The sequence below is a fragment of the Bacillus rossius genome, chromosome 8 (genome assembly GCF_032445375.1).
Source record: "Bacillus rossius redtenbacheri isolate Brsri chromosome 8, Brsri_v3, whole genome shotgun sequence".
NCBI lineage: Eukaryota > Metazoa > Arthropoda > Insecta > Phasmatodea > Bacillidae > Bacillus > Bacillus rossius.
In genome coordinates, this window is record NC_086336.1 from 527617 (window position 1) to 547377 (window position 19761).

General features: G+C 37.8%; 1 protein-coding gene across 2 annotated transcripts; it reads left to right on the plus strand.

The window, feature by feature from the left end:
* Positions 1-415: 415 nt before the first annotated feature.
* On the plus strand, positions 416-18040 carry LOC134535424 (uncharacterized). 2 transcript variants are annotated; one of them, XM_063374505.1, is made up of 3 exons: positions 416-603; positions 11087-11217; positions 16590-18040. In XM_063374505.1, the coding sequence occupies exons 1-3, from the start codon at positions 548-550 to the stop codon at positions 17918-17920; spliced, it is 1518 nt and encodes a 505-aa protein (XP_063230575.1). In that variant the 5' UTR covers positions 416-547; the 3' UTR covers positions 17921-18040. The 2 variants fall into 2 exon arrangements, with proteins under 2 accessions (XP_063230575.1, XP_063230576.1); XM_063374506.1 differs by lacking the exon at positions 416-603 and adding an exon at positions 4178-4222.
* Positions 18041-19761: the final 1721 nt, after the last annotated feature.

Here is a 19761-nt window from a genome sequence, read left to right on the forward strand (position 1 = left end):
GTATATTTAAGCTGCTGTGTAGGAGTTTATAAGGTCAAGTTCATACATATGGTTGCTTCTCAACCGCACGCATGCCACTTGATATTTTTAACCAATTTAATGGAGTTATCAAACTTCTTTAAGGGTTTTTGCGATTGTTGGTCGGTGGAACGTTTAGCAGCGTTGTGGATGTTCAATTTTTTAAATTTTTATGTTTCCAGAGAAAAACATTTCTCTCGAAAATATGTTTTTTCCCCTCGAAAATGGGGAATTAAGGGTATTTTTTTTCCGTCGCAAATGAGGTATTTTGATCTTTTTTTAAAGGGGGTTTTGAGTCAATTCACTCGCTCTTCGCACAACTTGCTAATCAGCATATCTGGGCCTGTGTTGGAATGGACATGTCCCAGCTACTGTTACGACGCAGCAACTAGTCCAGTGTGCTGGGGGAACGGTGTCGCAGCGCAGACAAACAGCGCGGTCACTTAGCGACCTGACCAGGCACCGCTAGCTAGCGGGCCGCGGTGTGTATAAGAGCAGGCGCGCTCTGCCCGCGCTCTGCAGCACTGAGATGTGGCGTGCGTGGCTGTGTGCGTGCGTGCTGGCCGGACAGGCGGTCACCCCCAGGTAACATCACCGTGCGTGTGTGTGTGTGTGTGTTCTCAACACTTCAATCATTAGTATTTGATGGGAAAATTAAATAAGCACACATACAGTTTCCGTAAACAAATTTGAGTGTTTAGATAGATATGTATATAAGATATTCAGAAGTCGTGGATGCAGAGCATGCCAAAAGAAGCAATTGTTAAGGAACTGATGTCCGGAAAGCAGTCACGAGCGCGAACAGGGGCGCGCCAGTGCACCCTGGCGGGCTCCGGGGACACCACTGGTGATAGCGCGGGTCTCGGCCAGTGTCACCTCGTGATGCGCCCCTCGACAGGTAGGGGTCGTCTTGACAGGCCGTGTAGGCCAACTAGTTACAATTTTTTTAAAGCGTAATGTAGTAACGAGGAAAGTAAAGAACAACAAGCAGGCAATGAGTATTTATGATTTGTTAAAAAAAAAACTATTTAAGCATTTCTATGTAATATTTCATTATAATCTTTTGTGGCCTTGAGTAAAATAAACAACTTCATTTCGAGTTTATGTAATAAATAATAGCCTATATATTGTTACGAGTGGGGAAAACGGGTTCGTAAGGATAGCCCAATTAATTTTATAGTTTTATTCGCTACTAATATTTACATTACTAATCAAATCACCTCACTGGATGTCTGTTCAGAGATCACCAAGTATCTGTCCAGTCCGCAGTTCGCACTCCTCACTGGAGCTGGGCTCCACAGTGGTTCGCCCCTCACCCCGCACTTCACTCCACTCGTATTTTGGAAATCAACCCCGCGGAGGCCGACGTCGCCGCTTTTATACTCGCGGCCGTCTTCCTGGATCCGACTAGTGGTTGTAGCGTGTCACGTCATGCCGGGCCGACACTCGAAGCATCCAGAACAACGGCGCTCATTCACGCCACTCCACGCGGTGGCCTCCTCCAGGCCACTCAGGGATAGACGGCAGCACCGAGAGAGGAAGGCGCGGGGATATGGGAGACTGGAATGCTATAATCCCTGAAGGTATGCGCGCATGACGTCAGTGGCCACCGGTCCACCCGGACACGTGGGGCGCGGCGCGCTCTTGCCTGCCGCGGGCGTAACAACATTATATAACGACATGCATTCACATTATAATTATACACAATAGTATATGTGCCGATACAAGACTTTATGAGAGAGCGACAAGCTATTTTCTTCTTCTTCAGGGAGGTAAAAAATAGAGTTTGCACTTTCGAAAGTGTCAAGAAAAGAACACATGCTTTTTCGTACATTCTAACTTGTAGCTTGCTTGGCATTATGTATATATATATATATATATATATATATATATATATATATATATATATATATATATATTTCTTGTGCAATTTGATTGTAAGCAAAAAATTACTAGGCTATTTAGAATGTAAAAAAAAAAAGCAATGACGACAACACAGAAAAACACTTTCAGACCTAAATATCAGACAGCTCAAGAATTCTGTGGAAAGATTAAGTCGTGAAAAAAAAATTGGTTTTCTGTAAAGTCGGTTTACGGACGATAGTTTAACGTGACGTCATAACAAAACATTGATGAAATGATTGTATACTTTTATGAATAAAATTGAATCATTTTTATTGAATTATCACTATTTTGTATAGATACAAAGAAGGAGTGAAATGAAATCTACAATTTAATTGATAAATTTACTTTTATTTGCACTCATTAATTCAAATATGTTTATTACTTTAACGAAGAGATTATTTTAACTATAACTTTTATACATAATTGCTAATAAACTTCTTCCAATCTGTGTTATTCTGTTAAGGATAGGACGATGATAGGAAAAGTATGAAACGAATGGGAGTGTTTCAAGGATGATGTGAAGGAAAATGGCTTACCCAACACCAAGATGCAGTCAAAAATAATATATTTGCGCCACGGACTCTGCAGCAATGCTAGGAGGAACGGGTTAGCAAAGAGCAATGAAAATGTTACATTGAAATGCATGAAAACAGAATTACGCCACGGACTCGGTCGCAATGCTAGGAGGTTCAGGTTAGCAAAGAGTAATATAAAATTAGCGTAACGGGACACAGCGAAACGGGACAATGTGCGTAACGGGACACTTTTTCGTGCGTGCAGCCGGCGTTCATCGATTTATTAGACGTCACGTCAAAATAACAACAACACAGCCGAACACAGAGGGCTAGCAACCACGACACAGTTTCAACAATAACAGTAAATGCAGACAGACAAAATAATATGGACAACGCAGCAAATGTACGAACACAACTTTGAAGATGAACAATTATTTTGGACAAAACAGAGACGACAATACCGACGAACACAGCAGGTTTCCTGTGAAAAAACAGTTTTCGAAGTTTCTGTCCCCGTCACCAGGCAAAAACCCGACTGATCTTTCCGTGGCGAACGGTGCGAAACTGCAATGGTGTATGTTTAAGAAACTGTATTAAATAGAAATTCCCCATTGCATGTATCATTTAAAGGACGCAGATGTGTTATGAGTGAATCGGGGGAGTTCGTTCGCATCAATCCATCCCTGCGTTTTGGCGGCATGTGAACAACCCGAGGAAACCGTTTTGTATTATTGTTTTTTGACATGTAATTTTCTCGGACACGATTTTGTTTGGTAACGGAATTTTTTCGGTCAGTATAAAGAAAGAAAAAGTCCACTTAAGAGAGAGTACATTCCCTGCATGTGATCGTAATTTTTATGTGCGCACATTATAGAGACTTCAAGCATTAGTATTTTAATACTTTTTAATAAAATATATTCCCATTTCAATAAATTTTGAATATATTAATAGATTTTATGTATTTGAATTTGAATTGTATGTTTTTTTTCTTGGTATTATAATATTTTTAAAGTAAGCAACGTTATAGTTGAAAAGAATAATATTTTTTATTGAGTGGTTTTATTATTGGCATTTTGATAAATATTCATTACATTTTAATTATAGAATTTCTGATGAGAGACACTTTTTTAGCCGTGATGAAACCGCAATAATTATAATGAGTTATATATTTTCTTTTATACCTTGTACTGCCATTATACCGGGTTGGTTTTTGCTTGAATAAATATATGTAGTATAGCAACATTTATTCAAAGTTTCGTTATTGCATAGTTTTTGCTAACTTTTTCTAAATTTATTTCGTTTACTCCTCAAAATTTGTTTTGCTTTTGCAACTCTTCTATTTTGTTGCTCTGTTATTCGATTTTCGCTGTTTGCATCACTAGTTGGGAGTGTTGTTTGAAAATCAAAGGAATTTTTTGGTGTAAACTAATTGAAAGAAAAATTATGTTTGAAATCTATTCAAGTGTGTGTGTGTGTGTGTGTGTGTTCCTCTGTTGGTAGTGTGCCTCAGTGTTACGATACTAACCTCCGTTGGGGCTTGGTAAAGCAACAATTTATGATGGCAGAAAATTCAGTAACCTCCCTGCTACAAACGGTTTTTTTAAAGTGAAACTTCTTTGCCGAGGGGGCTACAATTTTCGAGCGTTACGAAAATTCCGATCGCATGAGGGGAATAGTTAGGAACGTGGTGGGGGAACCGGCAGTGCAGGAGAGTGCGTCACCGGGGCGACGCCACTGCAACTCACCGCTAGCGAAGAAATGGGAAAACGGAAAGGACGAGATTCGTACGTAGCGTAACATGCTATATGCTGTTTGTAACATGCTATATGCTGTTTGTAACATGCTATATGCTGTTTGTAACATGCTATATGCTGTTTGTAACATGCTATATGCTGTTTGTAACGGCCGGTAGGGGGAGAAGGCAGGGGAGAGGTAGAAATTACGCAGCAGTGATGCTACGGGATTCTCTTAACCCTGCTTGTTATGTCTACTCCATAGTTTTCGTTACGGCTAACGATTGACGCTACTATATTTATTTAATTTAAATATCTACAAGTGTTTATTCTTGTGGAAAAATAAAATATTGATTGGTGCATTTGACTGCATAAGTATATATTTTTTTTTCATTTTTATGTGAATATCGTGATTGAAAATGTAAACCAGACGTTTAGACTTAAGACTTTATAAGTGTAATTTATTTTTTGTATGTGAACACTGTTATTTGAAACGTCAAAACGACTGTTAGGCTTGTGAGATAGACTTCATAGTTGTAATTGATATTCGATTGGAGTGTTTTTTGTCATTTCATTTTTCAGCTGGAGATAGTGATTTAACATCATGCCTAAAAATATTTTAAAAAAAGCAGTAGCATATATGAGGTATTATCAAAGGCAACATGGGAATAAACCGCCAAAAAAGGCGCCAGAAAGAGCCAGAGAACGAATGCGAGAGAACAGAACGCGTGAAAAAGGCATTTTTTCATTTGAGATCATACCTTACTATTCACAACTATTGTCCCTTGTTCAATAATAATAAAAAAATCGCCTGTGGCTGCTTTCATGTTGACAAAGTCATAATGCTGGATGTTTTGAACACAAAATAGGGAAGGATTTTTTCATCTTTTTTGCATAAAATTGTCCCACTCTTCATGAAAGTAAAGATTTAGATATTTACAAAAAAATTGGTTGTCTGTAAAGTCGGTTTACGGACGATAGTTTAACGTGACAACGTCATAACAAAAGATTGATGAATTAATTGATCCAGAAGAAAAGGAAATATCTTATTCGGCCTGAGACTGAGCCGTAATAGGTTTTTGCAACCAAACCATTTAGGCATTAAAAATATTATATTCTTTGAGGAATTTTTATTTTATTTTTCTATCTTTTGTATGATAAAATCTACCTCTGCATACTTTTATGAATAAAATTGAATCATTTTTTATTGAATTATCATTATTTTGTATGGATACAAAGGAGTGAAATGAAATGTACAATTTAATTAATAAATTTACTTTTATTTGCATTCATTAATTCAAATATATTTATTACTTTTGAAATGTAGCATGCGACGTATTTATTTTTACAAGTACAAAAAAAAAAATTACGCAGCTGCCGGGATTCAAACCGACTACCTATGGATTGGAAGTTAGCGATTCTGACCGCACGGCCACGAGGCCATACGTGAAAAGTAATAGTTTCGGATGTTATAATATATACACATTTATAAAAATTTTGTTCACGGTAGGGGAATAATATTATTTCGTTTTTATAACACGATTTTATAACAAATACGCATCCCAAATACACCAAACTTATTTATAATAATTATAATGGGTTATAATATTTTTTAAAACAGTGCAAAAGATCCCGTGTGTAATTTGAATTATTATGTGTAACTGTAAAACACCATTGTTGGTTCAAAACGTATTTGAATATTCAACATTACTTTTAAATAACCGTACCCATTGTGCTGAAAATCGGTGGACGATCGTTAAATTACAAAATATTAATAATTCAAACGACGAAAATATGATTGAGAAGTCAAATCGATGGTTGTTCCAATCGAGTGGAAGAGAGATGCCACGCATGCGTACAATGAGCAAACAGGACACATCCGTAATGGGACATCCGTAGTGGGACACTTTTTCTTGCGTGCAGCCGGCGTTCATCGATTTATTAGACGTTGTCACGTCAAAAATTCAGTCTAAAAACTTCTATTAATTTCTTACATTATGGCTTGTAGCTACTCCCCTTTCCCAGGGCGAGCTCCCAAAATTTCCCGCACCCTTCCTGGAGTTTGCGTATATTTTGCGCAATGTGTAAAAAGAAACAATATTACGTTAATTCTTAAACCCCAGAACAGGGTACAGTAAATATTCTTAAAATACATAAATCAAAATAGCAAGCTGAGTTTCTAAAAATAATGGAGCAGCTTTTTTAGAACCAAAGAATACTCTCAATAATGCTATCTGAAAATTTAATAGCAAAAATGTTAAGAAGTGCACAATTAGTAAATACCTTTCTTTACGCATACAAAAAATACCAGTATGTCAGAGGAAAGTGTATACACCTCTAGATTTTGTACCATTCAATTAATACATTTACATTTAAAGCATAAATAATGCCATTTTTAAACACTCTAGAAAACAATATATAAATATAATAAGTGGCCGCATAAAAAACATTTACGTTAACGTAATTATGTTAACGTAATTGAATAGCCATAAAAATATTAAATTAAAAATCTTAACCTGGGTTTTTTTATAGTCTTAAAGTGTAAAAGTTCAAAAAGTTCAAGGCCTTGTAAAACGAAACTGAAATCGTTTTCGATGTGAATCCAAGATCCTAAGGCACGTGAATTGAATTTCAAGTTACAGGTGTGGTCTCTCAAAAGCCTAAAAAGTTACTTCTAAGCAGGCCCAAGTCAACACTGCATTCATAAACTCTTGTTTTCCACAACTTCTGTCAGTGGCCTAACGGGACCTGCGCCGATGAGACTTGCTTGCTTGGTCGTCAGTAGTAGCTATATAAATGTATTTCCGAGGACTGGGTTCTATGATGTGTGGTGTGTGTCGGGGACCACCATATTGGATTGTGATGTCACAGAAGCCATCTTAGATGACCTTAACCTTGACCTTCAAAATTTGCCAAAAAATGGCTCAATATAAGTCCATATTTCCAGTTTTTAGGAAAAAATATTCCGCCAAAAAATCTCAAAAATAAAATGAAATTAAAAATTTCAGTTTTCGAAAGACAAAGAGACGTAAAAAAAAAAGCAGATCCTGTTGGCAATGGCGTCAACAGTTGTACCTACTGTTCCAGCAGAGCAGGAGATTTGAATGTCTGCAGTGTCTTCAGCTGCAGGACAATGGGTGTCAACAGAGCCAGTGACATTGATAAAGGACACAGCAACTAACGGTGTTCCATCATCCGAATGTATGTACTGTGACAACATAAAAAACTTGAAAATTCATGATTACATAGTACCTACACGACTGAAACAATAACTCTGAACGCATTAAATATCAGTGCAACAGGCGTTGAATACAGTTTATATGCTATGGAAGATTAAAAAGACACATCAGGAATTGTGATGGACTGGTTGCGCATACATTGGGACCAAAATGTATCTTTTGTGACAAGACGTTTGTGCACATGTTCAGTGCGTGGCATCATGAAATATAGGCTATCTGTTCTTTTAACGAAACCGAGAAATCTGTTTTGTGTGCCGTATGTGGTAATCAACTGTCTTGTGAAGATACTCTGAAATGACATGCTGAGGTATGCAATGAACTCGCTTCAACCTCTAAGAAGACTATAGAAATTGAGACATGTGTGTAATTTGTTTGTTTATGTACTTGTATGAGTGTAGAATCTGTGTAATTGTTTTGTAAAATAACTTTTATTTTCTTGAACCTGTCACTTTTATAGTAAAATTATGTGATATTTAATCAAATTACCTTTTTTTTGCATTGACCAAGAATCATAGCGAGGACAGGAATTCATTGTTTGAATCAGTAATTAAATGAGAATTTTTAATTATATTTGTAATTTTTCCCGAATATTAGGTACATAATTAACGAATTTCCAAGATGACGATTAATACGACCGACAAGATGGCGGATGCCTTGGCAATAAATACTTATGTACTCTAGTGCATAAATATTAAACCAATATTGCGGCAATGCACTCTGGCTAATGATGACGATTTAGCTTCACTCCTGGTAGCAAGTGCTGAAAATAAAGATGGCTGACTCCAGCAGACCTAAACAAGATGGCAACTATGTTGTCATAATCCAAGATGGTGGTCTCCAGCAGACGAAACAAGATGGTGACTATGATGGCATAATCCAAGGTGGCGGACTCCATCAGATGAAAACCAGATGGTGGATCCAGATGGCGGACGTGACGTAATACTGGCCGGTATAATATATGCATTGGGATAAGTGGTGGGAGGTCAGTTTGTCGATGGCTCCCATGGAGGAAGAATCCATCGCCATTGTTTTTGCTCTCGCCAGGTTTGAACTACAGACTACATGATGTAAGTTTTTTAAATTAGTTTTTATATTGTATTTAAATATTTTTATATTTTTGGATAATAAGTAATTAAGGATTTGCAAGATGGCGGACGCCACTTCATAATCCAAGATAGCGGAATGGTTTTATTAAAACTGTTATTAATTACATTTTTATAAATTTTGAAATATTTCCCAAGATTTTTCTATAATAATTACAGATTTTCTAGATGGCGACTGTTAAGATAATTGCAATGGTGACATAATCCAAAATGGTGGGCAGACGCCGCGTGACGTGACAAGTGCTCCTGACCCGGTGCGCTGGCCTCAGCCGCCCAGAGGCGACGACCCAGAATCCTCCAGAGCAGACAGGCGGGCTCCGTGACTGACTGGCAGGCCGCTAATGGCAGCGACACACTTGCCTCCTCTTGGCCGGTCTCCCGAACTGCGCGGCCATCTTCACTCCAGGCGCTATGCTGTTCCATATTTCAACTAAAACATATTATGCACACAATCTGTTGGCATAGAAGCCAATGATTTTTTTTATGAAGTATAATATATGATTTATATACTCAAAGGTTATAATGCACGTTTAAAACCAGTTTCTTTCAAAACTTCCTGGAATAACTGTCAACAGCATTTCGTAATTGTCATATTCAACATATTCAGTAAACTCTTTGTTACGGACAGTATTATAAATCACACCTATTACGTTGGCAGTATCAGCCTGTGCCACATGGTTGTCAGAGAGTGTTTGTCATGGAAAAATTGCAATGACATAGTTACCAGAATGACTGAACGGGTTACACAGGATGAATGCTTGATGCTTGAATGCTTCCCACGAGACGAGGTCTCCTGAAGACTCCTGCAAGCTACACTTATCTCACCTCCCTTGATCGAATCCTTCAAGTGGAAAACAAATGACTGAAGTTTTAAAAACGCTGGCGTTAATTTTCCGTTAAATTACATATTCGTTTAAATATATGAGTCAAAATGGTGACTGACTGTCGCTTACCGTGACTACACCAATGAAATACTACCAAGCGGTTTTGACAATAGTAAACGCAATCAGTCGGCACGATGAATTACAACGGGCCCAAGGCCGCAAAAGGAATTAGGGGCTTCGTTACTCAAGGTGCCCTTAAGGGCCAGCACACGTACGTCACTGCTCACTGCCCTTCGTGGCTCTCTGGGGAGAACATTACTTGTGAGGATTTATTTAAGAAAACGCGATAATTGGTTCTTCTAATCTAAAATTATTTTTGACAAAATTTTTAGTTAAAAATTATAAGATTTACAAAATATCCGAAAGACTTTCATAATGTATTTAGGAAAGGAGATGAGATTTTTTTTGTCCTCCAGCCCTTGTTTATTCTACCACTTCAGTAATGGTTGGTCGTATAAAAAAATATTTCAGTCGAAATGTGTAGATAATAATTTAAGGCTTTACAATAAAAACATAACGGATATAACAGTGTACATGGTACGTATTTTGATTTTTTAAATTCTACCCCTTTATTTTTTCAACCCCCTGCAACAATGGTTCGTCTAATAAAAAATTGATTCATACAAAAATTTTAGATAAAAAAATATTTTTGTATATTAAGTCAAACAAAAATGTTTGTCTAATGTTTATAGAGTTAAATCATTTTATGTATTATAAGTAGTACACAAAAAAAGGGGGGTTGTCTGTAAAGTCGGTTTACGGACGATAATTTTACGTGATATGTCATAAGAAAACATTGATGAAAAATTGTATACTTTTTATTTTTCAAATATTATTTACAGTTTTTGAAAATTTAATTTAAATAATTTGTTTAAATATAATCACGAACAATTAGTTAAAAAGCCCGCCTTAACCTGTTTGATATTATAGAAGATTTTCTCGCACGGTGGTTGGCCGGTTCTTGCACGCTTGGCTCAGGCGGAACGTTACAATTTTTCGTGCGTGCAGCCGGCGTTCATCGATTTATAAGACGTTATCACGTCAAAATTATAATATTAATACACAATTTGTACGAATTCGATGTTATGCCTTCAGGGGAGTTGATTTTTTTTGTCCTCCAACCCTTTTTTTTCAACCCTTTGCAGTTATGATTGGTCGTATTAAAAACTTCTTCAGACAAAAATTTTTGGTATTTCTCCTACGAGTTAATATACGTTCATTCGGAAGTGATAGTTTCCATGTAATGGGAGCTAAGCGATTTTTTTTTCTTCAAAATATCTTCCCTATTTCTAATCTTTTGGTCTGATATTGCCTATTAACGAGTTCGACCGAGATTTTCTACTGCTAGATTTTTATGTATAATTTTGGAAGTGATTTGTGAAAAATTGCGACAGTTATTGTGTCTACAAAATTGTTATATATATATATATATATATATATATATATATATATATATATATATACATATATAAACTTTAGTTGGCGATGGAAAATATCCTGAAAAGAAAAATGTTCATTAAGAATTACAGTACAAAGAACTAACGACTTATTGTGCGACATTCTTGCTCATTATTTTACACATTATTAGCTCTCACTGGGTTGGCCAGGACTCGATGACTGATGTTCGTACAGAATCAAATAGATACTTCAAAGATTGGTTTAGAATAAAGCTGTTTCTACCATTTTCAGTTTTGGAAAGCGATCTGGAGATAGCATGCTCGACCCGAATGCTGTGAACGCCACAAGTGTTCGGCCAGAGAACATGTATCCCGTGTATTACCCGCCGGTGGAGAGAGAGGAGCAGTTACGCCAGAATAAAGGTAAACAAATGAACTGTGATATCAGTTTTTATAATAGTTCCCGTTGGGACTGGCTTCTGTCTGTGGATTGACGATTGTCGCCGCCATCTTGGATTTTGACGTCACAGCGGCCATCTTGGATGACCTTGACCTCAAAAATTACTGAAAAATCCTAGAAATATTCCCTTGTTCGAGGGGAAAATTAAAAAAAAATGGGAATACTTCCAATTGTGCTTCCTTTTCGTTGATTATGCTTCCTCTTTCTTCGAATGAACTTCCGATTGTGCTTTTTTTTTTATTGTACTTTCAACTATGCGTACTTTCGTTAAATGTGTGTTCTTGTGTGCAGGGGCGCAACAACAGGGTGGGGCAAGGGTATTTTGCCCCCCCCCCCCCCCTCCTCTGAAACCTTGAAGTGGGGACAAACGGGGGCAAAGAAAGTGTTATGTAATCAATTTTTAGATAATAAAACTGCTTAAATAGCACCATTTTCCACCTTGAAATACAAATTTTTCCAGGGGAGGACCCCCGAACCCCCCCCCACTTCAATAGGGTGACTGATGATTCTTTATAAAAAGGTATACTGCCCCCCCTTGGAAATTTAGTTGTTGCGCCCCTGCTTGTGTGTTTATTGCGTGTCCTGTGTGTACTGTGTGTCAATTGTGTGTCCAGTGTGTATACTGGGTGTTCAGTGTATGTACTATGTCCAATGTGTGTCCATTGCGTGCACTGTGTGTCCTTTGTGTGTATTGTGTTTTTTGTTGAATGTGCATCCAGTGTGTGTACTTACTGAGTGTGTAGTGTATATACAGTATGTTCTTTTCTTTTGCTGAATGTCTGTTGTTTCGTTAAATGTGCGTACCTAGTCAAATCTCTAGGTAGTAGCTCTGAATATTTATTGGTTCAAAACCTCTTGGTCTTGATGAAACATTTATTAGGGATCTTTGGTCCTTTAGTAAGCGTAAAACATATACCGTTGGTCTAAATGCTTGCAATTGATTTTATCGATACTTTAGGTCTGACAGTTCAAAGACCTTGTCTTGACTGCTTGAAATATGTTATATTAGCTATCGACGAAGAAGGTCTTGAGGTCGGAAATGTCTGGTCTTAGCGTCTGACATTGTCCATGACCTGGTCTCAGCGTCTGACATTGTCCATGACCTGGTCTCGTGGTCCGATTCATATACATATGTCCTATACATATAGCATTGTACATTAACTGTTTTGAATGTACCTATTTCATGTATAAAAAATAGACTTCCATGTTATGCAGCAAGACAACATATTTAATTCGTCGGACAGTTGCCTTGTCTTGTGTAGTTTTTCGTAGAGTGAATTGAAATGTAACGGGAAAACAGAATTTAAAATTTATTTCAATTTTTAGTTATCCTTATCACTGGCTAAGAATCAAACCAAAGATGGAAATCTATCGCGTCAATTAGTAGGTATATTAATTGCAGATTTTTTTTGATGAATTTTGGAATTCTTTCCGAATTTCTAGGTCAGTAAATACGAATTTCCAAGACGGTAGTCATATCGACTTACTGGAGGCTGGTAGTAAAGTAATCTAAGTTTCTTCTAGGATTTTTTACCACGTTTTATTAAATAAGTTTTTTTTACCTGAAATTATATTTTCCATCGCCCAGGTATCGAACCAAGGACAGGAATCCTTCAGTAAATTAATGCGCGATATATTTGATAATTTTTAGATTTTTTCCCCCGAATTTATAGGTTAATTATTACGAATTTCCAAGATGCTGGACAGAATTCAAGATGGCGGACGCCTTAGCAATAAATGATTCCTGCACTCGAGCGGGTAAAAATTTTTATGGCGGTATCTCACTCTAGCAGATGAAAACAATATGTCGGATCCAAGATGTCGGCCTCCAGAAAACAATAACAAGATGGTGTCCATGACATCATACTGGGAGACGAAATATTTCCCACGGAATTAGTGATGGGAGGTCAGTCTGCTGGCAGCTTCAGTGGAGGAAGGATTCATCATTATTTTTATTTTTGCCCTCGCCGAATAAGAACCGAGGACTTCATGATGTAAGTGCGTTTTTTAAATAACAATTGATTAAAATTTGATTAACTTTTTTCTATGCATTTAAAATCTTTTCCCATTAAAATTGACGACAGTCGTCGTACCCTCCCAGATGCAGAGGCCGTACCTGTCCACCGACGCGGACCTAAGGGAGGTATGTTTCCCCCCAGTGCACCGACTGTGAAGTGCAGCGAGCAGGGACGCACCCGCGTGCGCCCTGATACGTCAGGATGTTGTATATAATTACGTTTTATGCCTTTTTCTTTAAGTAACCACGAGCCTCCACGACTCACGAGTGTGTGGATATTGTACAAATACTTCGCCTATCATTAATCTGTTATTCATTTATCAATTGGTGTTTTGTTTTATTAATTAATTACTGGTCATGTCTTTTCTTAATAATGATGTGTTTATGCTAGTGTTATGTCAGCCATGCAACTGCAGCCTGGCGCACCGCGGGGTGGGGCCTCTCCCACGCCGACCCGGCCAGCGGGCGGGGGGGGAGGGCAGTGGCGAACCACTCCACACAGTGGCTCCGCTCGGGAGACGCGTTTCTGCATTCGGAGTTCGCAGTCAGTGGTAACATCACGGGACTGTCTCGGCTGCCGAGCTGCTATTATCCGCATTCGTTATACCGCTGGATCTTTCTCAGTTTTACGGATCTTTTCGGGACTGTAGCTGCATACGCCATAGGCCGTGTAAGTGCCTTTCGAACCGCTGAACCTCTCAGTCAGTACGAGCACTCATAGGACCTTCTTCCTCTTACGTGACGGGCCGCGTACGCGCTGTGCATCAATACGGAACAATCGTAACCGGAACCATAGCTACGGGGTTACCTCCTCTGTTCGTGTCGGGACGTATCCTAAGGACGAGACTTATTCCCGGGAGTCCGGGTCGCGGCGGGGAGGACGTGCCAGCCAGGCTGCGGCAGGTTCTCTATACGGAAATAAAAGGGGCTCGTGGAACCAGACATCACCGAGTTATCCTTGGAACTACCTACCGTTCCTCCTCCCCACGTAACCTTCCCTCCAGGTCCCGTATTCCGGTCCCGGCCACATTGGCCTGAACTCACTCCTCACCGACGAGAGCTGCACGGGCACAACAGGACATTTTCGCAGACAGGAAATTAGGGACCATAGGCCGAGGGACGTCAAAATCTTATAATTATTATGAATTTTCAAGATGACAGGTGTAACGAAAATTGCAATGGTTCATAATTCAAGATGGCGGCTGTAACTAAACTGTAACAATGACATACACATTCAATATAGCAGGCATAATGAAATGTGTAGCCTAACATTTCCTAGAATTCAAAATGTGATCGTAAAAAAATGTGCAGCGGTGTTTTAAAATAATATTTTCTTAAAATTTGATTAATTTTTTCGAACCTTAATATTTTTTTCCGAATTTCTAGCATACAAATTACGGATTTTCAAGATGGCGGCTATAACGAAAATAGTAGTGGTTAGGTCAAAATTAAATATGGTGGGAATGATGTTAGAATCTTTTATTAATTTTTAAATTTTTATTGAGATTTTTTTTAGTTTAGGTATTATTAATAAATTACATGTTTGCTCTCGTCGGGAATCGAACCAAGGACTGAAATCAATTATGTAATTAAATATTTGAAGTAAACAATGAAAAAAAGAGTGTAATTTTTGATTAAAATGTAAAGAATTTGAATTTTATGGTCAAGGTCAAGGTCCTGATATCAGCGGCTTATGGCGGCTTGCTCTTAGGACCCTTAAGCCATAGTTAGGGATTTGGGTTCTTTCTAAAGCAAACATCTTCCAAGGTTTTTCAAAGTTTGAATTTTTGAATTTTTTGAGGAAAGGCAATTGTTTCCTCGAAATATAACATTTCTAGGAATTTTAAGTCATTTTGAGCCTTTTTAAGTAATTTTAAAGATCAAGGTGGCCGCCGTGACGTTAGAATCCAATATGGCGGCGACAATCAGCAATCCACAACCAGAAGCCAGTCCCAGTGGGAACTATTATATACTACTGATATTAATTTATATCTTCATGAATATGTCACAGTTTTCATGAACATGCAACTTTATGTTCGTAACCAAAAGTATTAAGTCTCAATTGTTTATAATCAAAATTAGTCTCTATAAGTATTAATTTAATACCAGGGGAAAATGTTAAAGACTGGTAAAAGTACTTTACCGTAATTAATTTTATAGATACTAGCTTGTGATCATCAAAAAGCTAAGAGTTGCTGCTAGCAGTTAAAACTATTTTCCTTTCTCTGTGATAAAAGCCTCCTTACATGAACTGTTTCCTATGCAACATTTGTATTGCCAAATGGTTTATACGGCAGTTAAATCTCGATAAAGAAGGGTTTTTTTGTGTTTGAATACTACTTTTCGACACAAGAAAGTGCTGTAACGTGTGGTGCAGTTTGAAGTGTCATCACCTGTGGAGTGAGTGATCCACACAAAGTCTTTGGGGAGGGGTGGCCACATGTGACATTCTTAAATATTGCATTAGGTTTAGCTTAGCTTGTTAGTCATCCCAAATCATCATTTAACTGGCATAAAAGCCAGTATTTGACTAGCAAAAAAAAAATTAAACTTCAAAGATTTAAGTACACCAAGTAAATTTTATAAGTGTGTCAAAAAAAATGAATTATTTAAGTACACACCTTTATATAATTTAAGTATTCACAACCAACAAAGGCCCCTAAACAACAAAAGATAATACTGGAAAAACAGGGTTCTAAAACGATAACCCAATTATTTATTAACTAGTCAGTCACACGCACCGCGTCAGTCACGCAGCCGAATTGTACCTTGGCTTATACTTCACATTTAGCTTACTTCAGATTTATTTTTTATTATTTCCTGTTCACGTCTCGAACACGAGGCCCCATAGTGATGGTCATGTTGTGTCCATGTTAGGAAACCCAGCACACTCCAGGGAACACCGTACACGCCAGGGAACACTGCACAAGTGAATTCAGGAAACCCTGGAAAACCAAATTCAGAAAAAGAAGCCTGTGACTCAAACCCGCGTCCAGCCAGAGGAGAGTCCACTGTTTTAAAGTCGTGCTTCTTATTGAATATTAGTGCTGTTTACATAAAGTAATAACATCCCCATACAGTTTATAAAATGGCACATCAAAGAATTTGTTCATGTTATATGAATAAAACAAGTGATCCTCAATCTGAGTTAAAGAAAATCAAGCTTTTCAACTGTGAAATGTTTGAGTAAACTTCATGGATTTAACTTCATCTTTTTGTGTTATAATTTCATTATGATGACCATACATATTACATAGGAAAATTGATGTACTTAAAATTGACTAGTTTTTAATTTATGTAATTCTGTGTTTTTTCCAGATAATGAATCAGATGGCTCATACTCGAGACTTTCTTTGACGGAAGCCCGCGGGGCAGGCACATCGTACCACAGAGCTCTGTATTCGCAACCAAGCACCTACGCAGTGCACGCGTATCCTGCGTACTCGCGCCCGGGTGTCCAGAAGATGGACATGCCGGACTCCGAGCCAGCCACCAAGAAGATAACCTCGTACGAAGCGGACAGGAGCCCCGTGTACAGCAAGCAGCGCTACAGCCAGGCAGAGCCACCGCCGTACCCTCCGCTCGCCGACTCGGAGAGCTCCGAGATATCTTCTGTGAAGATCAGTGACCAGCTCGGCTACAGCGGCCCCTCCGACGCTCAGCCGGACATGAGCATGAGCTACTTGCCGGAGCCTCAGGACTACTCGTACTACGGCGTGCCGAGCTCCGATTCCAGCCACATGTCGCTGTCCTACCAACACGCGAAGCCAGAGGAAGGCCCGTCGAAGGAACCCACACCCACGATGAAAGATGCGTCAGTGGGTAAAAGACCCGTGAAATTAAGTAGCCTTCATACAGGCGAATACTTGATGCACAAACCACCCGATGCGAAGATGCCCGGAAAGGATTATGATTATTTGCCGTACAATCCAGACGAGGAAGAGCAGTATCTGCCGTACAACCCAGAAACCAGCGGTCACTCCCCACACGAAACAACAGAGGCCGAGGAAATTCCCCCGAGCTACGGTCATCATCACTACCATTCTGCCAAAACGAAGCCTAAAGATTCTGATGCATCAGATGATCATAAAGATGACAGTGAGGAGGAATTTGTCTACCCTTACCCGAGTTTTCACGGAAAAGAGCCGAAGCCTGGTGGCGAGAAAATAAAACCAGACCTCAACATGTATTCTTCGTTCGAAGACGACAGCAGCGATGCTAAACCACCAAAACCCAAATCCAAGCCCCCTCCTGCTCCACCAGATATGTTCTACAGTGGACCTCATAAGCCTCTGCACAACTATGATTCCTATCTTGAAGACGAGCACAAAAGTCACAAACATGAAGAGGAAGAAGATAATGAATATCATCATGAGCCCGAAGACCACAACAGCGACTATAGGCTCAACAAAAAGCCATACAGTTATTACTACCTAGGAAGAAAGCTGTGGTACATCCCATTATACTTCAGCGTGTATTTCATTGTTTATGTAACGGCACTCATACTAAAGTCGATCGCCAGGCACAAGATAAAGTACCCGATCACTCACTGGAGCAGCAGAAGTTTATCAGGAAGTGATCATCTTGAAAACATTTCTGCTAATGTGACCCAAGCTATAAGTTCTAATGGTAAACTATTTATGAGATGAGTGTACATGATAGGCATAAAAATCTTTTATCAAAAATATTCATAATTCGCAATTTCTTCAAATACAAAATTTTCCGGATATAACTTTTCATCATCAATAAAGAAAATATAATACATGAAACTGTTCCTTCAATAAATACATGAATTTTTTTCTTGATAACATACATGAAACTGTTTCTTCATTACACAGCAAACCACTTAAAACACATGTACCTAACTATATTATTGCATATAAACAATATAATGTATACTTGTGAAGTAGGACCTATTTTAAGTGATGGCCATGCAGATAAATCACACCTACATGGCTCATAAGCGACATTTTCTGTTGCAGAGTGAACACCGAAAATATTGTCAAAATAATATTTATCTTCCTTCATTCAAGGTAAGAATGTGTGGTAAGATGAGTCATATCAGTGCACGCTACTCAGTATTAAAATTTTAGTTTATTACATATACAAAATTTAACTAATTTTGAAAACAAGTGCAAATAGTGTAACTTTACACAAATGTTTCTAGACCACCATATTAGTTAAAATGTACGAATATACATCTTAAATAACAATATTTGATACATAATATTCAAATTAATTAGTGTCATTTTTCCTTTGGTACAATGAAGTATTAATTTTTTGAACATAATTACGTGATCATAAAGTGCATGATAATCAATCAGAATAAATTTTAAAAGACCTAGCATCTGCCAAAATACATGTGTATAGTGACAAAATGTTATTAAATGTACATACAGTATGTGTATACAGCACCATTAAACACACAGTACAGCACGAGACAGCACGAGACAGCATGAGACGACCAACTGGCAGGGACTTGGTTGTGGGTTCAGTACTTTTGCATTTCACACTAATTAACATATTCTTTAAAAATCATTAAAATTAAATAAAGATTTACAATACATTATACTATACTGCTGCTAAACTTCTTCGGTGTGTTCTTACTGCTGGTGCCAGTACCATTAATAGTACTCGTTTATTTACATATAGACCCTTTTGTTGTGTGTGTGTTGTCGGGACGATATACACTGGCTGTCACTATTTTTCAAAATATATATATAGACATATATATATGTGTCAATGGTACTGTTATGCTCTTGTACTCTGACCCTTAGAAACATGCAAAAAAAAAAAATGTTATTTATCATAAAACACACACTCTTGGACACAGGTAGCTAGGTAACATATATCAACACATAGGGATAGAATTCAGGTTTTTATTAATAATAAAAATTGCTATTCATCAGGGACAACTAACATATGTGTAGAGATAAAAATCAATATTAATATAATTAGATAAAAAAAATCACAGAAAAACAATCCTAACGATACTGAACATGACTCGTGGATATGCGCTTATGTAAATTAAAACATCAGGAAAATACGTAGCACACATGAATCGTTCACAAAAGTTCGTTAGTGTATGTTCAGAAAATAAATCAAATGATGTTTTTACGGACGCATTCTTACATACCAGAAAATGTTTGAAATCATAGCACAATTAATAATTAGTATGATTACTGTTTATGTTTATATTTGGGTTCGTATTTGCCTTGACTTAACTCAGTTTATATGGTAGAGACACGAAACTTGTACTCCCATTTCACCTCTGGGTATCACGAAATAAAATAATAATTTAAATCTTGGAACTAATAATTCATGACGTAGTTCAGGATAATTGACACCTTTTACGTGAAAACTAATCAGTTTTTAGTCAAATCGGAGTTATTTACGACGAAATTACATACAGCTGGGTATGTCTATGGGCGATACAAAATGCAAGATCTTTACTTACAGATTTTCACTCCTAACAACATATCCGTCAGAA

Coding starts and splice junctions, on each gene's coding strand:
- LOC134535424 (XM_063374505.1), top strand. CDS start 548: ATGTGGCGTGCGTGGCTGTGTGCGTGCGTGCTGGCCGGACAGGCGGTC. Junction 604..11,086: donor GGACAGGCGGTCACCCCCAG/GTAACATCACCG, acceptor TACCATTTTCAG/TTTTGGAAAGCGATCTGGAG. Junction 11,218..16,589: donor GCAGTTACGCCAGAATAAAG/GTAAACAAATGA, acceptor TGTTTTTTCCAG/ATAATGAATCAGATGGCTCA.